At 56.5% G+C, this 19,061-nt stretch overlaps 1 protein-coding gene across 1 annotated transcript; it reads left to right on the plus strand.

Moving 5' to 3' along the window:
• The first annotated feature begins 1,785 nt into the window (after positions 1-1,785).
• Positions 1,786-11,947, plus strand: ZC3H12A (zinc finger CCCH-type containing 12A). The gene is made up of 6 exons (XM_058553715.1): positions 1,786-1,871; positions 2,715-3,189; positions 7,550-7,689; positions 8,929-9,163; positions 10,033-10,139; positions 10,328-11,947. Exons 2-6 carry the CDS (start codon positions 2,795-2,797, stop codon positions 11,200-11,202), a joined length of 1,752 nt encoding a protein of 583 aa, XP_058409698.1. The 5' UTR covers positions 1,786-1,871; positions 2,715-2,794; the 3' UTR covers positions 11,203-11,947.
• The last annotated feature ends 7,114 nt before the right edge of the window (positions 11,948-19,061 follow it).

The following is a 19,061-nucleotide window of genomic DNA, read 5'->3' on the forward strand; positions in this document are numbered from 1 at the left end:
GAATATTTAATGTACATTCTTTGTAATAGCAAAAAAAAAAAAAAATCCTAGAAACAACATCCAACAACAGGAGAACAGATACATAGCTAGTGGTATATTCCTAAAATGGAATATTATTCAATAGTAAAGTAGATAAGTTATAGGCACACAGGCAACAGAAACGGATTTAAAAAAACATAGTGCTGTGTGAAAAAAAGGAAGTCACATAGTTACAGAATGATTCCATTTGCACAAAGTGAAAAAAAAAGCAAAACTAAGTAATATATTACTCAGGGATTCATACATAGGTGTAAAACTAAAAGAAAATCGAGGAGCTGATGAGCACAATTAAAACAAAATTCAGGAAAGTGGTTCTTGGGGATGGGGCAGGAGGTTGCATGCAGGCATGTGGAGCGCCTCGAAGGTACTGGCACGGGTCTATTTTCTAAGCTGGGTGGTGGAAATGTGGGTGTTTTATTATTATTACTAGTATCCTTCAGCTGTACATGGATAGCGTATATGGTGTCTTTTACAATAAACAATTTGAGGCTGTAACACTAATTCCTACGAGGCAGAGAAAAGGTCAGTGAAGTATTGCAACACAACAAACACCCAGTTTTGAGTGCTCTGGCTCTCTGGGCCTCAGTTTCCCCATCTGCAAAGTGAGCCAGTGACACTGCCGAGACTTCGTCCTCTAGCTTGTGGTTCTGTGTTGCTTGTGTTCACACACAGACATGCACACTTGAGGGCAGGTGCCAGGCCTGATCCTTCCACCAGAAGAGTCTCCCCTCGGCCCTAGGTCACTGGTGGTTTCACAAGTGCAGTGGTGGCACCTAGTGCCCTGGGATGGAGCTCCTGGTCCTGATTCCAAGTCCTTCCAGCTGGGACAGTTAAGCTTTTTCTGAGCTTGTCAAGGGTGAAATGACATAATAACCTCTATCTTCCTCACCTAAGTCCATGGGTAGACACTGTAAGGTGCAGGCTCAAGTGAGGGATCATGCCTGTTGACCTGGGAACCTAAAGCATCCCTATGGAGCGGTGGGTGGCACCCTGAGCTGTGGAGGAGAGCATCTGTGAACACTCACATGGGAGTTGGCCTCAACATACCTCCTTTGCCTGGTTTTCCCCCTCCGTCGTCGTGTATCAGCTGGTCGGACCGGCCTTTCTATCCTGGTAAGGTCCTTATTTCAGAAAAAGCGTACCTGGCCTTGGGGGTGGCCCCACCTCTGTGTCGCTGCCCAGTCACGGTGTACCTGCTGAGTGTTCCTGTCTCCATCTGAAAAGCGCCTGTCTGGGTGTAGCTGTCTTTATAACCATGGACCTACCTCCAGCAGTGTGTAGACCAAGCTCTGTGCACCTGATTCACCCACTGCATCCCTGACTGCACCTTCGTCAGTCGGGGCATAACTTGTCCAGCGTTCTTAGGTCTGAACGTACCTGGCTGTACCTGTTCTTGTGTCGCTGTACGCACCTGGGGCAGTCGGTGCCTGACTCGGTGCGCGTACCTAGTTGAGCCTGTGTTTACCTTCCGCATGCGGGCCGTGCACTCCCGCCCTCCAGATCCTCTGGCCACCTGGGCCTCGAGACACGCGTTCGGGGCTGCGGCCCCAAGCCCCCGGAGCGGATGCCAGGCCGGGCCGGCGCGCCCGGGCTGCGGGGGCGGGGCCCCAGGCGCGGGCGGGGCGGGGCGCCGCGGGGGCGGAGCAGGAAGGGGCGGTGGCCGCTCCGCCCCCTGCCGCCCGGGCCGGTTGTCTCCGCCCCTGCCCAGCTTCCGCGTCATGGTCCCTACCACCACCTGCCCGCCCACCCGGCCCGTATAAAGACGCCGTCGGCCTTGCCCCCGGGACTCGGCCCCATGGAGACACCGCCGGCCGTGGCTGGCACACGGCGAGGTGAGTTGGCCGCGGCGGGCCGGGGGCTCGGGCCTCGGGGTCGGGCGGAGGAGGGGGTGGGGAGGACTCCGGCCGGGACCGACCAGAGGGGGAGGGACGTCAGGCGGGTCCCCTCCGGCCTCGCGGGTCCTCGGGACTCCTCCCCAACTTAGCTCAAGTCGGGGGAGCCTGGGGGAAGGGGGACCGAGGTCTAGAGGGGGAGCGCGGGGCTCGGGGCCGGGACAGCCTCCGCGTCAGCGAGCGCGAGGGCCAACCAGAGTTTCCCAGCAACTTTTCTCGCCGATGGGTCGCCCCGGAAACTTCCCCTCCCCCGGTCCGGGAGTCTGGCCACGGGCTTTGCGACTCCGGGGCCTGGGCTCCGAGCGCGCGGCAGGCGGGCGGGCGGAGGCGATGGGCTCAGCGGGGAAGCCCCCGCCCCCCGCCAGCGCGCTTCCAACCCGGGTTTCCACCTGAGAGCCCCGCCCCCAGCTGTGGGGGCACGGCCAGGTCCTCTGAGGCCTCCCAGGACTTCTGGGTCCCCTGGGTTGGCGTGGGGCTGGGGGCGGGTTGGGAAGTGGAGTCAGATTGCCTAAATTCAAATCCTTGCGCCACCAGCCAACAGCTGGATGACCTTGAGTAAGTTCTTAATGTCTGTGGCTCAGTTTCATCCTTTATATAATGGGATGTGATGATTTCTAGCTGGGAGAGCTTTTGAGAGGACTGACAGAGGTAACACATGACGGTGGCTTTGCATAGTGCCACTAGTCAGTGTTGCCACATTCTCTTGGGTGGGGAGGAGGCGGGAGAGGGGTGGGAGAGAGAGCCATTCCCTATCCCTCACCCTTGTAACTGGTTGTCCTACAGGAGCTGTGACAGGTGCATTCCGTGAGTCTGAGCTGTGAGTGGCCAGTTGAGAGAGGCCCATCCCAGAAGCCAGCCCAGCCATGAGTCTGTGGGAACTTGAAGACAGCCACAGCTGCCATGGTACCCCCAGGCCAGCCCAGGAGCCCACCGCTGAGGAGGCCTCAGCTGCGGAGCTGCAGATGAAGGTGGACTTCTTCCGGAAGCTAGGCTACTCATCCACTCAGATCCACAGTGTCCTGCAGAAGCTGGGGGTCCAGGCGGACACCAACACAGTGCTGGGCGAGCTGGTGAAACATGGGTCAGCAGCCGAGCGCGAGCGCCAGGCCTCATCGGACCCCTGCCCTCAGCTCCCTCTGGTCCCCCGGGGTGGGGGCACCCCCAAGGCTCCCACCCTGGAGCCCTCATCCCCAGAGGAGGACAAGGAGGGCAGTGACCTGCGGCCCGTGGTCATCGACGGGAGCAATGTGGCCATGAGGTACGTGTCACTTGTGTGGCCAAGACCGTGGCCAGCGGCGGGGAGTGGTGGCCTTGTGTCCCTGCATGTCTGGCAGAGGGACCTTGGGAGGAAGTCTGATCTCCTCTCACAGGTTGTCTAGAGGAAGGGCAAGCCCTTTACTGAGGCCCTACTGTGTGTCAGGAGGCTCCCTAAATCCTCATGGCTTCTTGGAAGTGAGTTGCAAATGTTCTAGGGATAAGAACGGGGGCTCAAAGACTTGCTCAGGGTCACACTACTGGCAAGTAGTGGAGCAAGGATTCGAACTCCGGTCCTTGTGTCTGCAGGGCTCACCTTGTGCTCTTTGCTTCTCCCTGAGGGCCAGCACGCTCAGTCTCAGTTCCTCTCCTGTGACATGAGGCAGTAGAGTGCAAGGATTAGACTGTGGCCTCCCGCTCACTCATGGAGGAGCTAGTCGCTTAACCCCTCCGGGCCTCTCTCCTTGTCTGTAAGACCAGCCCCCCGCCTCCTCAGGTAGTGGTTGTGCGGAGTGAGTGCTTGGTAAACAGTAGTAGAAGTTGTTATTATTACTATTATTCAGGGTCTGGGGCTTCTGAGGCCTTGTTGTCCCAGACCTGGCCTCCCATGGAAGCAGGCCCAGCTACCGTGGCCTTTGTAGCTGTGACCAGGAGTGACCTGGGTGGTCTGGGCAGGTGGCCTGATGCTTTGGCTTCATGTGAGCTGTAACTTAGGTCCCTCTGAATCAGCTCGGGCCACCTGGGCTGGACTGGGCTGTAGAGGCTCTCCTGGGGCCAGAGCCAGTACTCAGCCCCAGTATCCCACCCCTACCATGCAGGCTCTCACAGGGAATGAGGTGGGGTGGGGCCAGGGCTGCCACTGACCCCAGGGAGCCCAGACCTCCCTTCAATCCGGGCTCCGCCCTCTAGTCCTGCTTTTTCCCAGTCCCTCCGTGGCAGGCTGGTGAGTCACGGCTGGGTGGATCATTCACAAGGAAAAGTTCCTGTGGGTGTGGACGGGGAGACCCCAGACATGGGGTGGGGAGTGGGGAGAGCTCCTTTCTTGGCTGCCCTGAGGGATCTCCAAGGTGTGCTGCCTGAGGCCTGGATGCCCTTGGCCCCTCCCACTCCTGGCCCAGCTGGGCAGAATCAGCTGTCTGGCTAGTCCTAGACCTGCTCAGCAGGAGTGCAGGTGGCCCTCTGCTGGCCACCTTCGGGTCAGTCTTCCCATCTGTGAAATGGGCTGAGCCTGGGTGAGAGGTTGAGGAAAGCTGGCTCCCACATGCCACTGGCAGCTGCTCGAAACATGTGCTTTGAGTGTTAGGGTCCCCTTTCAGGCTCCAGCAGTGTGTGGCTGGGCAAGGAGTTGGGTCCAGTCTGTGACTCCTTCCTGGTGGCTGGGGCGTGGGCTGGAGTGCTGAGCCCCTGGGGGAACCATGTGCTGTGTGTGTTTGTATCCCAGCAGAAGGGGGAGGGGCCTGGGAAGGAGGAGGGGCAGATGGTGGCTGGAGGAGCAGAGCCGCTGGGGCTTTCTGAGCCGGGGCAGTAGCAGGAGGGGAATTCCAGCCTTGAACTTCCTGTCTCAGCTGCTACTGGGTTCTTGCCCTGCCACCCCCTCCCCCACTAGGGCAGGCGGGCCGGCCCCCACCATATGCAAATCGTGGGGAAATTCACCTCTGTTTCCTTCTAAGGGAATTTTTCTCCACTAGCTGGGCCCAACCCCGGGCAGATCTTTTCACCTGGGTACCCTGGCCCTGCCCTGCCCTCTGTCCTAGGGTGGGAGCAGCTGAGCTGGAGTCTCCTACATACTCACACATCTCACCAGTGTCTAGTTAGCCAGGCTGAGGGGCAGCAGGACTGTGGTGGGAGTGGGAGGGTGTCTGGTTTTCCTGTGCCAACAGAGCTTCCTCCACTGCAAAGAGAGGGACTAAAGTTAGCTGTAGGGAGACTCCCAGCCTGGGAGGCGGTATTTGGGCTCGACTTGAGGGACTAGAATATATGTGTGTTCTCCTTCTGCCAGGGATAAGGCTCTGACCACCTGTCTAGGGAACATTCTGGGGTCTAGGGCAGCTGAGAGCAGACTTGTCCCCAGCCAGGATTTTTGATGCCCAGAGGGCGTTCCATGAAGTCCCAGGGCCTGCAGATGCCGGCCTAGGATGGGGCATATGCATGTACACATGTGCGTACAGAAGGAGGCAGGTGGATGCATGTGCAGACTGCACCCCTGAGACAGGGAGCCAAGCGGAGATGATCACCCACCCCCACAGTCTTGGAGAGACAGAGCAGAAGGCCCAGGGAAGGGAGTAATGTGATGGTGGAAGCACTGGGCATTGTAAAGACAGACCAGGGACCTGACCCCTCCTGGAAGGTCAGGGAAGGCTTTTCAGAGGCCGTGACACCTCACATGGGTCCTGAAGGAGGAGCAGGCGTTTTCTAGGTGCATCATTTTTCCTGCTCCCAGCCTGCTGCTCTCTCTTAACACTGTTCAAACTCAAGTTTGACAGCTTTTTTTCTCCTAAATAAACTTCTGGTCTTGCTGTTAGGGACAGCAAGGCAATCCAGTGCCCCCAGATGTGGGTTCAAGTTCTGTCTTACCACTAGCCAGGGGAGCTTAGATGAGTCTCGGAGCCTTGGTTTCCTTCACTGTGGCTAGCTTCCTAAGGATGGAGCAAGGAGGTGTGCCATGCGCCTGGCCTCCACTAGGAGCTCTGTCCCCGCCATCAGGGTTGGCACCTGTCTTTGTACTGATCTGAGCATCAACACCTGTGGTGGTTATGAGCACAGGCTCTGGGTTTGCATCTCTTTTCCACCATTGCTGCTGTGTGACGCGGGCTACTAGCTGCCCCCTGTGGACCACAGTTTTCCCATCTGAATAAAGGGGAAAGGGGCCTTTAGTGACAGTACCCTCTCAGAGGCTTGCTGATGAGTCAGTTAAGCACTTAGATCAGGGCCTGGCTCACAGCTCTCAGTAAATGTTAACTTGGATTATAAGCGGCTGGCGGACGCCCGGGAGGCCCCACCTGGCAGGGATGAGCACTGCCTTCAGGCTGGACTTTGCCTCCCCTACAGTTTACAGAGGCCTTCAGACCCGGGAGCCCCAGCCTCACCCCCAGACAGCCTCCATGCCCCCCCAGCTGCCCTGCCTCCCTCTCTACCTTCTCTTGGGGCTCCAGCTGTCACCCCTCCAAAGCCACTCACAGGATGTGGTCGACCATGGACTTGCCTCTTTTGCGTAACGTTGATTCTGTTTTATTTGCCAAATATGAGAGTCTGCGTTGTTCACTGAGGGGTTGTGAGGGGCGGGGCTGTTGGGGAGGGACCCCCCAGTATTGCCTAGGAGCCCTGTCCCCCTCCCATCCTTCCACGAAGCCAGCTGGAACCTACACTTGGTGGGACTGTCTTTGGCCTCAAGCAAACAGGAAAGTTGTTCCATTGACATGGGGCCTTCTTAAGGAGACTGCAGACCGGCCCCATTTTTCAGATAGAGAGACTGAGCCAGAGCAACCCAGCAGCACCTCAGGGCATGCTTCTGCATCCGGCTGCATTTGGGTGGGGTGAGGTCTGGTCCTCAGACCACACAGTGGGATGTCCCATCTCCCCACTCTCTGGCTAACAGGGTGCCCGGTGTCCTCCAGGCCATCTTTCTGCCTTGGGTCACACCCTCCCCAGAGGGGTGAGGAGAGGATGGGTGGTCCAAGCGTTTGGGGGAATTGGCCGTCTTGGGAGGAAAAGCAGTGTCCTTTCACTTTTCAACGGCAAGGCCCCTAAGCGGCCGCTTCCACTGGTCACTGCCTGCCCTGTGTCGGAGGCTGGAATCTCAGCTCCTTCCCCTTCACCCTCAGGTCACAGCCCCTGGGGTTCGTGCAGGACTGAATTGTAATCCAGCTCTAATCTGGAGCAATCTGGTTTCTCTTCAGTTAGCCGTAGCCGGGGCTGGTGCGTCCCCCGCCCTCATGCCTAGCGGGAGAGGGAGGGTCGTGACTCAGTATGCATGTGTAGTCTGTCCCTGTGGTCCCAGCGCCCCCGGGTGGAGCAGGAACCAGAAGTCTCCAGCTGCCTTTCCCCCACCCCCAGGTGTGTTGCAAGCAGCCTGACCCTCCCCCACATGGGGAGCGGGTGCTGCCAGATTCCTGGGCGTTTCCTCACTGTCGGGAGGTGGGACCTCAGGGAAAGTCCCAGGTCTGGCCATCCTGGGCACTGTGGGAACCGGCAGGGAACATAGGCCTTGGGCCCCCAGCCAGAGGGCAGTGGGCTGAGCCAGCCATTCCACCACCCAGGCTGGTGGGGCAGGGGCTGGAGTGCCACCCACCTCCCTCCTGCTCAGGCCTAGTGGGTAGCAGGCTGGCCACCCTCGGGGCTGACCCTGTCCCTCCTCTCCCTCCCAGCCATGGGAACAAGGAGGTCTTCTCCTGCCGGGGCATCCTGCTGGCGGTGAACTGGTTTCTGGAGCGGGGCCACACAGATATCACTGTATTTGTACCGTCCTGGAGAAAGGAGCAGCCTCGACCCGATGTGCCCATCACAGGTGAGTGGCATCTCGGCAGGGGGCTGGGGGGGTCCCACTGCCCCAGGAGGCCTGGTTCTCCCAAGAGAGACCCTCTGGGTATGACGGACAACTTCTAGGCCTCCAGCAGGGACCAGCATTTCTTTTCCCAGCTTTTGCTGTCCTCAGCATCTCTGCTCTGAACGGGGGTCATTGGAGGTCACCTTTTGCAGCCTCTGCCTCCGAGTCCCGGCCACCTCCCTCACCTAATGATGAGATGCTCTTTCCACTCCCCTAGTGGCACAGGGGCAGCATAGCGTACTGGCTGAGCCCGTGGGCTCTGGGATCCTGGCTCTGTCCCTTCTGGTTCTCTTGTTCTGAGCCACTTGCTTCTTGTCTGAGACATGGGGTGGGGGTTTGATAATCTCCCGGGGTCATTGTGAGGACCTCATGAGTTAATACATGGTTAAGTGTTCAGTAAATGCTGGGTGTTACCATCGTTCTAACAAGAGCCCCCAACCTTTGGGAGTAAAACCGAGTGTATTTGTTTATTTTTTTGAGGAAGAGTGGCCTTGAGCTAACAGCTGTTGCCAATCTTCCTCTTTTTCTTTTTGCTCTCCAAAGCCCCAGTACGTAGTTGTATATCATAGTTGAAGAGTTGTAGCTCTTCTATGTGGGACGCCGCCTCAGCATGGCTTGATGAGCACCGAGTAGATCTGCGCCCAGGATCCGAACCGGCGGACCCTGGGCCGCTGAAGCGGAACGTGCAAACTTAACTGCTGTGCCACCAGGCCGGCCCCAAAACCGAGTTTATTTCCCTAGAAGTCTTGAGATCTGGGAGCAGGCTGGCTGGGGCCACCTGCTCCAGGAAAAGTGGCCCCTTCTGGATGGGCTCTGGGAGCTCTGTCCTGGCTACTGAGGGGACAGGGCAAGACACTGGTCCCTGGGGCTCGTTCACAGACCCCTACGGGACAAGCCAGGTGAACCCAACCAAGGCCACCTCTGCCTTGAGCAGGCCTGACGTCCGGAAGGGGAGAAGAAGGCCCAGCTCTGCTCGGGAGCCTTTGCTGAGTGGGACCTGCAGGCCCCCCAGGTGTTCTTGTTTTCCAGGCAGCAGACTATGTGACAGGCCCAGGCGAGGGCGGTGGTCTCAGCAGAGCCGCTCCCTGCCCTCATGAACTGGAGATAAGAGCCCCTGTGCCTGGCCAGGAGGTTAGGGAGTCCTGCGGGCCTGGCTCTGCGTCCAGACTGGGCCCTGACTGTGCCCCTGCCGCCTCCCAGACCAGCACATCCTGCGGGAGCTGGAGAAGAAGAAGATCCTGGTGTTCACACCGTCGCGGCGCGTGGGCGGCAAGCGGGTAGTGTGCTACGACGACCGCTTCATCGTGAAGCTGGCCTTCGAGTCCGACGGGGTCGTGGTCTCCAATGACACGTACCGGGACCTGCAGGGCGAGCGGCAGGAATGGAAGCGCTTCATCGAGGAGCGGCTGCTCATGTACTCTTTCGTCAACGACAAGTATGTTCCCGCTGAGCACGGACCAGATGGGCTTGGGGTCCGAGGAAACCAGGGGTGCCCTTGGGAGGGCTGGGGGGAGCTCTGCAGGGGGTCCGCAACCTTGGACCCAGGCAGCTTTGGGAGTGAGATGGACATGGCACTGCATAAGAAGGGTCAGGCCGGGACCTGGCCGGGGCTGGGTTTTTTGTTTGTTTGTTTTTGTGAGGAAGATCAGCCCTGAGCTAACATCCATGCCAATCCTCCTCTTTTTGCTGAGGAAGACCGGCTCTGAGCTAACATCTATTGCCAATCCTCCTCCTTTTTTTCCCCAAAGCCCCAGTGGATAGTTGTATGTTATAGTTGCACATCCTTCTAGTTGCTGTATGTGGGACGCCGCCTCAGCATGGCCAGACAAGCGGTGCGTCAGTGCGCGCCCGGGATCCGAACCCAGGCCGCCAGTAGCGGAGCATGTGCACTTAACCGCTAAGCGACGGGGCCGGCCCCTGGGGGTTTTTAATTTAGGGGACGGAGCAGTAGCATTTAGTAGGATGTAGCAGGATGTGGTTGGTGGTTCCAAGAGAGCCTCTCCAGTTCCCAGCACTGAGTCTCTGACCGGAGGCCAGTGGACGCAGACTTAGACTCACATTTTCAGGTTGCTGGCCTCCCTAAGGCCTCAGAGAGCTCCCAGCACGAGAGGTGCCCTAAAGGTGCCCACGGCTGTGGCCCTTTGGACTGAGACCTCCCTCCCTCCCTTGCGGCCACCCCACCCAGGGATCCCACCTGCTGGACGGGCATCAGTTTTAGGAACCACCTTCTGTTCCTCCTAGTGAGGCTTGGCCCCCTCCTCAGCACTTGGAAGTCCTCCTTCACGTCTCCCTCCTACTCTGCAGGTTCATGCCCCCTGATGACCCCTTGGGCCGTCACGGGCCAAGCCTGGACAACTTCCTGCGGAAGAAGCCACTCACAGCCGAGCACAGGAAGCAGCCATGTCCCTATGGTAAGAGACCCAGCTCCACCCTCCACGGCCCTCCTCACTCCTTCCCCTTCCTCTCTCGCCTAAGTTGGCCTGCGCCCTGAGTTCCTCCTCTTGGGTCCACCCAACCCCGAGTTTCCTGAGCCGCCCCCTTCCCCACCCACCTCTGGTTAGAGCTCCCCTGCTTAGGCTCCCTCTGACTTCTCTTCCAGGGAGGAAGTGCACCTATGGGATCAAGTGCCGATTCTTTCACCCCGAGCGGCCGAGCCGCCCGCAGCGCTCCGTGGCTGACGAGCTCCGTGCCAATGCCCTGCAGTCACCCCCTAGGGCCCCGGGCAAGGACAGAAGTAGCCAGCGGCCTTCACCTTCATCTCATCCTGGCTCTCTGCCAACAGAGCAGGAGCAGTGCAGCCTGGATGGGAAGAAGCTGGGAGCCCAGGCATCCCCAGGGCCCCCCCGAGAGGGTCTGACACAGACCTTTGCCCCGACGGGCAGGAGCCTCCCACTCAGTGGGGGCAGTGGCGGCAGCTTCGGGCCCACAGACTGGTTCCCGCAGACCCTGGATTCTCTGCCGTACACCTCCCAGGATTGCCTGGACTCGGGCATCGGCTCCCTGGAGAGCCAGATGTCAGAACTGTGGGGGGTTCGAGGAGGAGGCCCTACTGAGCCAGGCCCACCTCGGGGCCCTTATGCTGGCTACAACCCATACGGGGCTGAGCTCCCAGCCACTCCAGCCTTCTCTGCCTTTGGCCGGGCTATGGGTGCCGGCCACTTCAGTGTCCCTGCCGACTATGGCCCCCCGCCAGCTGCCTTCCCACCTCGAGAGTACTGGTCTGAGCCCTACCAGCTGCCCCCTCCCACCCCAGTCCTGCAGGAGTCCCAGGTGTCCAGCCCAGGGGCTGACAGGAGCCCATGGGGCGGGGCAGGTGGCCTGGGCAAGGAGCGAGCCAGTGTGTACACCAAGCTGTGTGGCGTCTTCCCCCCACACCTGGTGGAGGCCGTGATGGGGCGCTTCCCGCAGCTCCTGGACCCCCAGCAGCTGGCGGCCGAGATCCTCTCTTACAAGTCTCTGCACCTCAGTGAGTAAGTGCCCCTGGTGGCCCTCCTGGGTAGTACCTCCAGCCTCCGGGGGCCGTCAGGCTGGGCAGCCCGTTCCCAGCCCTGAGGCCCACCCTGGAGGCTGCACAGAGGGAGGATTAAAGTAGGGAAGGGAACCCACAAACCAAAGATACTGTAGGATTGGTCCTGGCCCGCGTGGTGCCTCTCGCTGTGCGCCCGCGCAGGTCAGGAACGATCGCCCTGTTGATACACATTGTATCTCTGTAGTTTAAGGAGACGCTGCCAGTACCGGCCGTCGGTCCATGGCTGAAGCCCAAACCCTCCTTTCTCTCGGAGGGCGGGGAGGGAGGCAGGGGGAACAGAGGCCTGGGCTGGGGGCCCTGTGCATGGCCCCCCACCTCCGCCCCGTCCCTGGGATGCCGGCTTTGGCTGGCTAGTTGGGCACCGTGTGCCTGCCCTCCAAGGGCCCCTCCTCTAAGCCAATGAGGCCTCGGCCGTGCTCCCTCGAGGGCACGAGGCTTCATGTCAGTAAGCAAGATGCTTCTTAATAACCCACCTTCTGTCCCACTCTGTTTGCCTAGCCCATTGCCCCTGCAGGGGGTCAAGGGCCCTGTGCCCCCACCCTTTCTTCCTCCCCCTTCTTCTGTATTCGGAGTCCCCCAAGGGTGCGGGGACGTGTGTATGCGTGCGTACAGGTGTAATGTTAAATATTTTAAGTGGAAAGTCCTTGCCTCCCTTAACCCATCAATAAAGTACAATATGAGCCCTTTTAAGAGGTGATGGTCTTTGTCTTGCTGGGGCTGAGCTGGCCTGTGGGGGCTGGAAGGTCAGCAGGTGTGCACCAGGGACCTGCCCATTTCCACCGAGAGTGCGCAGTCCCTTTGGGGCAGAGGCATCCATACTGAGGCTTTGGGCCACCAGGCCTTGAGAGGCTGTGGACATGTGGACGGGGCTGGGGGAAGGTTGGGAAGCAGAATTATAAGAGGGCTTAGAGTCCTGAGGCTGCAGCGTGGGGAGGGGGTGGCACTGGGGGTGGGGTTTGGGCTGTTCCCCTTTTCTGCCCTGTGACCAGAGCTGAGCATAGGAAACCACCTGGCTGAGAAGATGGCTTCTAGGAGAGCTTGGGGGAGTGGGTGTGGGGGAAGCCCTTGGGTGCTCAGCTTTGGCCCCACCCTCCCAGCTGTTGTTGTGTCCTAGACCCAGAGTCGCAAGGTGGAGTGGGGGTGCAGGGGCAGGAGCAGCCTGGAGAGGCAACGCCAGGGTGACCTCCAAGCAGGGGGTTAGGGGTCCTGGTCCCAAACTGAAGAACTGGCTCTGCCACCTACTGTCACCTGGGGCAAGTGACTACCCCCCTACGGGTCTCAGTTTCCTCATCTAGGAAGTGAGGATAATAACGGCACCTACCTGGCAGGGTTGTCATAAGGAGTCCATGAGATCACACATGTTGGACATATGACCCAGTGCCTGGCACATAGTAAGTCCTCATTAAGGGGCCTCTGGTGTGGCTCTGTGGGCTGTGTTCACCTCCATCCACCATCTCAACCTTCTCATCTGCTCCTAGAAGGGAAGAGGCCAGGCAGGAATATACATTCTTTTTTTTTTTTCTTGCAGACGGAAAAATGAGGTAAAACTAAAATAGTTTAAGTGAAAGCTTGAGGGCCGGCCCGGTGGCGTAGCGGTGAAGTCCGCGTGCTCTGCTGCGGCAGCTCGGGCTTCGCGGGTTTGAATCCTGGGCGTGCACCGAGCCACCGCTTCTCAAGCCGTGCTTTAGTGGCATCCCATATAAAGTAGAGGAAGATGGGCACGGATGTTAGCCCAGGGCCAATCTTCCTCAGTAAAAAGAGGAGGATTGGCAACGGATGTTCGCTCAGGGCTAATCTTCCTCACCAAAAAAAAAAAAAAAAAAAAAAAGGCTTGACTGTCATATGATCCCCAAACAAACAGCATCAGCTGGAGAAAATGGAAAAAGTACCATTTTAATAATTCTGTCTTTGAATATCTCACTTAATTTGTATTTATTGTGTATGAAGCTTTTATAGTATCTGTATTTTTTTTAGAAACTGCTTTACCACAGAACAGCTGTGCAGCATGTTAAAGAAAAATGCCACATTGGCGATCTCCCTGCACGTTAGACCCCCATCCCGTTCACCCTAACATTCTTTAGGGTGAACAATATGGAAACGATTTCAGCAAATGTTACCCCGGAACCCCCACAACGTGCTCTTCAGGGTGCCCCATGCCTGTTGCTTCTAGCCTCCTCGGGAGGTTTTTTTCTGCACAAAGACGTTTCATTGCCTTATTTATAAAATATTTTTTCCAATCAAGAACTGTATTCTGGATTAAAAGGCTATTTATAGTCCTTTGTTTTTATGGGGCAGGAAGCTAAAATACTGGACTGTCCCGTTCATTATCAGCCACTGGCAATGCCCAGTGACTTGCCCAAGGTCCCACGGAAGAGGACAGATTGGGGCGGGGCCTCAAGTGTGGGTCCCCTGGCCCCATCAACCTGAGGAAGGGAGGACCCAGACACTAGTTTGCAGTGACCCTCAGGCCCCTGAGAGGGCTGGAGGCATTGCGGGTGGAGGAGGCGGAGTGCCCTCAGCCACGCCCCTCACAACCCTCTTAGCTTTACCACATCCACGTAGGAACCCCTCCAGCATGACAGGTGACATGACCCCCACAACAACCTGCTCAGCAGTAGGTGCCGCAGCAGCCCCACCCACCGAGCCCCCTCTGTCTGCGCCCCATGGTGGAGCGTGAAGGCCAGGGGCCTCGGCGGTGGCCTGGAAGGAGAAGTTGGGTGCTCTCACCCATCCCACCAGCCAGCTATCCATAGACTTGAGGGCTCACACTTGGTCCTTGGCCAGAGCTGAACTCTTGGTCATTCGCTGCTTCTGCTTTGGGAAGTTGGAGGGGGGGAGCGGATCCTACAGGCAGGGGGGCAGTGGGCAGGAGGTCCAGGCTGGCTGTGGCTAACGTCTGAGGCGTGCCTGGCCCTGCTGGCTCGTTGACAGGCACCGACAAGGGCAGCAGAGCCCACGTGGCAGGTGCCAGCTGGGGCCGGGCTCTGGGGCAGACTGAGTCAGCTCAGTGCCCTGTCGGCCCGAGCTTGCAGCCTATGCTTTCCCGGAAGCCCGGCCATCCAGGGTTTGGAGGAACCTCCCCTCCAGGTGTCTTTCTCAATCTGGCTTCCAGGCAGAGCCACTCAGAGGTTGCCAGGCCCAAAACCCAGGATGTTCCTTTCTCACGACTTGGGTTTTACCTACGAAGTTCTCCCTGCCACCTTTTGCCCCACCCACTGAAGCACCTTTACTCACGGGCCTTGGTGTCCCCACCTGTAAAAGGGACACAGTGGTCCCTGCATCTCTCTGGACTCGACAAGAGAACACCTCAGTTCATGTGGGGGCAGCAGGAGAGAGAGAGGGCCTGGGTTCAAGTTCCCCTCACTGGCTGTGTGGCCCTGGGCAACACTTCCCCTTCCGGAGCCTGAGCTTCCCGGCCTGCCTCGCAGGAGAGCCGTGCGGTTCCCAGGCTCTCGTGAAGGAGAGGGTGGGAGGCTGGAACGAGATCCTGAGACGAGCTCAAGCCACTGAGGCGCTGGAGGGGATCAAACTTGGTAGCTGGGGCCTGCCCCGTGGCCTAGTGGTTAAGTTTGGTGTGCTCCACTTCAGCGGCCAGGGTTTGCGGGTTCAGATCCTGGGCACAGACCTACGCCACTCATCAGCCATGCTGAGGCAGCATCCCACATATAAAATGGAGGAAGACTGGTACAGATGTTAGCTCAGGGCTAATCTTCGTCAGCAAAAAAAAAACACTCGGTAGCTGCCCTGAGCTTCTTTCCTCCTTCTGTTTTCCTGGTTCCAGGAGCCGAGAAGCAGCTGGGGAAACCAGCAAGTATGCAAATCCCTGCATTGTTGGGAAATGATCCTGGAGCTCCCCACGGTGGCCTCCTGCCAGCCCTTCCCTGAACCCCCACAGGTCCCCCCCCCCCCCGCCTCCCGCCCTGAGGCTCTCACCAGCAGGGGCCTGACCCTGAATCTTCTTGCAAGTTCTGTCTCGCACATACTGGTTAACCCCGCTCGCTTGGGGTGCAAGGTGACTAAGGAAACCTGGGCCTCCCGGTGGAGACTGAACCAGCCACAAGGGGATGAAATTCCCCGCCCTGGATGTCCCCACCCACTCTGTCCCCATCGCACTTTGCCAGCCTGAGGAAAACCCAGCAGTCCCTAAAGATCTGGGGACCTAAACTAGGAGCAGGAGAGCTTTGGGGCTCTAGGGGAGCAGCTCTCCTAGGGGCCCCCAGTGCTTAACACCCCAAACACCACTCGTTGCCTGCAGGGTGGTGTTGGGAGGTGGCTGGACAAGGCCACCACTCACCACCGCAGCTGCCACTTCCTCCTCCTCTCACCAGCAAAGTTCTGTGCCCTCCCTTCTCTCCCTTGTCTCCTGGAAAAGCCATACTTGTCTCCCCTGCACAGAAGGGCAAGACCCCTGCCCTGGAGGAGGTGCTGGGCAGTCTCTATCAGAGACAGAGTGAGCAACAGAGAAAGTGGGGTTCAACAGGGCACAAAGCTAGGAGTTAGGGGGAGGAGGTGGTGTCGTAAGCCCCAGCATTGGGCACAGCTGGTCCCCAGGGGCTCCTGCCCCCAACGCAGGCAGTCTGAGGACCCTAGCACTTTTGCTCCAGGGCTTCTGAAACCTCTGGCTCATTTTTTTTTTTTTTCAGAGTGGGTGGAGTAGAGGGTAGTGAGTAAGAGCCTGTTCTGGGGACCTCCTAGTTCATGGGAAGGGTGTGGGAGATTTGGCTGAAAGAGACAGGAAGTAGGGCCCTACAATTAAGGAAACCCAAGCCATCCCAGGCCATGGTATGTAAATCCTTCCAGCTAGTTCCTGGAGGGGGAGGGGGCCCCAGGCTGTCATCCTGGGGTGTGGCCTCTTGAAGCCCATCTCAAGGCAGCTGCTGGCTTCTTACACTGCTCACCCATTTGAGAAATGGCTGCAAAACTCGGTGGGAGAAAAGGATCAGGTAACCCCACACACACACACTGAGTTGGGCATGTTGCTGAGAGGCAGGTCACTGGGAAGAGTCCAAAGGCTCCAATTCTGGCTGCTCTCCAGAGAAGAGCCTCGCCAAAGGTCAGGGGTGCTAGCAGTGCTCCGCCTGCCACCTGCTGGCGCCTCCTGGTACGACTGCCTGTGGAGCAGGGGGCCGGCTTAAAACCCACAGCCACCAGCCCTGGCCTGAAGGAAGGGCCTAGAGACAAGGATCTCCAGCAGGATCTGTAAACAAGAATCTAAATAGAATGACATGGAAAGTAAGTGCCAAGGCAAAAACAGGGGATTCTTAAAGGCATTTGCAACTCCAGCCTGGAAAGCAACACCAGAGGTCATAGTCGTGCCTTCTAAAAAGTTTACAGCTCCAGAAAATTCCAACTGTTCTGGGTAACAAATTACCCAGGAAAAATTCTCAGGAACTGGAAGAATAAGAAGGAAAGGAAAAGGAGAAAAAATACAAGTATTCCTATTTAAAAAGTGATCTGGGGGCCAGCCCAGTGGTGTAGTGGTTAAGTTTGCACGCTCCGCTTCAGTGGCTGGGGGTTCGCAGGTACGGATCCCGGGCACAGACCTATGCACTGCTCATCAAGCCATGTGTGGCGGCGTCCCACACAAAAAATAGAGGAAGATGGGCACAGATGTTAGCTCAGGGCTAATCTTCCTCAGCAAAAAGAGGATTGGCAATGATGTTAGCTCAGAGCCAATCTTCCTCACAAAAAATAAATAAATAAAAAGTGATCTGAAAGATAAAGTCACAATGAGATCCACGTGTTGTAACCCTTTGGCTCACCAATCCCACTAAGAATCATATTTGCAAAATGATCGTAGTGCAAGGCACTACAGCACTGAAACAGCAAAAGATGGGAAACGTGAACGCCAGTAGAGGGCTGGTTAAATAAATTCTGGTCTACACGTGGAATATTAAGCAGCCAATAGAAACGAGGCAGGGCATTTATAGAACGTTTTCCAAGCTGTATTGCTAGGTGAAAAAAGGAATCCACTTCCACTTTTGTAATAGACGCATGTATGTGTGTGTATTGCTCATGTACGTACACAGTTCCTCTGGAAGGAGACATAAGAAACTGGCTCTGGGAAGCACAACCGGTATTTGAGGGGCAGGTGGACTTACTTTTCATTGACCATTCAGTACCACTTGAATGGATGCCATGTGCATGTATTACTTATTCAACTTAAATATTTTAAAGCCCCTTGGACATGTAGACCTAAGTTATGGGAGTGGCGGTGGGGATCTGAGGAGGGTTGTATTGGCCAAGGGTCTCCAAAATTTATTCTTGTATGTGAACAGTAAAAACCTGGAGCATACATCCCCCATCATGTATATATTGTTAAGCCATGGTAACGGCCATTTTTGAAAATTAAAACGGTTGAATATAGGCGATTACTTGTGGTTCAACATAACATTTATTCATAAATTGTCTGCACGTACTAGTGAACTAATATTTATGTTTATTATATAACACATTCAAAGCGAGGAACTAAACAAGGCTGAGCCTGAAAGTAAATATAAATCAAAGGCCTGATTCGTTCTTCCCACTGCCATGAGCCATCCTCCACACTCTCCCACTTGGGGATCACTGCCCTACGAAGCGGGGGTCAGAACCAGCTCCATCCCAGCCCACCTCAGCGATGGAAACTTTTACTCTACAGAGGCATTTTTTTTTTTTTCTCTTTGTTTTTTTTTTGCTGAGGAAGATTCACCCTGAGCTAACATCTGTTGCCAATCTTCCTCATTTTTTTGCTTGAAGAAGATTAGCCCTGAGCTAACATCTGTGCCAATCTTCCTCTACTTTGTATGTCGGTCGCTGCCACAGCATGGCTGACAAGTGGTGGAGGTCCACACCCGGGATCCGAATCTGTGAACCTGGGCCACCGAAGAGGAGCATGCAAACTTAACCACTACTCCATGGGGTCGGCCCCAGAAGCAGTTTTTCAGAGTGAAGATTGTTTCCAATCATGAAGTCTACCACTTACAAATTTCAGACATGATAACGTTAATTTAGATTAACACAGGAATGAGAATCCCAATCCCTTCTTCCCACGACCCCTGCATCTTCCATGCACATTACCCTCCCAGGCACTGAATACACCAGCCTGGGAGAAGTAAATGTGTTGGAAGAAGCACCATCCCGCTCTCCCTCCACACTGCACCCAAACCAGTGCCCCTGGAGTCGGGCTTCCGACGTGAATTTTTTTGCTGAGGAAGATTCGCCCTGAGCTAAGATCCACTGCCAATCTTCCTCTTTTTGTATGTGAGCCGCCACCACAGCATGGCCACTGATAAGTGGTGTAGGTCTGTGTCCAGGAACCAAACCCGGGACACACTGAACTTAACCAGTAGGCCACTGGGGCTGGCCCCCAACATCAATTTTTAGGCACAATAATGCCTCAGTAATTTGGAGTAAGGTTGAGGGGCAGAGAAGTCAGAATAAAAGCAAAGAATAAGTCACAGAGCGTTTCAAAACAGCATACCTGTTACTGCCTTCAAGCTTAGACCATTTAACACTTGTTTTGATTCCTTCCTTTACTGCATAGATCAAGATGTCAAGAATACTCTATACAACACTTACAGAGTACTTACATCACCCCAACATCCAAAGGCTCAAGCTTGGAGTTGGAAATAATTCCGATGGACTTTCTTCTAAGCAAACAGTATAAACTTAATTGCGGAAAGAAGGGTTAACCTATTTATTGATCAATTTCTTAAAGCACTTGGAAGGCCCCCAAGACATGTACAGCAGCTCTGAAAAGTCCACACTCTCTCAACCCACACTGGCCCAGTCCAAATTCATGATGCCGCCCTTCAGACCCTCC

The sequence above is a fragment of the Diceros bicornis genome, chromosome 13 (genome assembly GCF_020826845.1).
Source record: "Diceros bicornis minor isolate mBicDic1 chromosome 13, mDicBic1.mat.cur, whole genome shotgun sequence".
Taxonomy (NCBI): Eukaryota; Metazoa; Chordata; class Mammalia; order Perissodactyla; family Rhinocerotidae; genus Diceros; species Diceros bicornis.

Coding starts and splice junctions, on each gene's coding strand:
- ZC3H12A (XM_058553715.1), top strand. CDS start 2,795: ATGAGTCTGTGGGAACTTGAAGACAGCCACAGCTGCCATGGTACCCCC. Junction 3,190..7,549: donor GGGAGCAATGTGGCCATGAG/GTACGTGTCACT, acceptor TCTCCCTCCCAG/CCATGGGAACAAGGAGGTCT. Junction 9,164..10,032: donor TACTCTTTCGTCAACGACAA/GTATGTTCCCGC, acceptor CCTACTCTGCAG/GTTCATGCCCCCTGATGACC.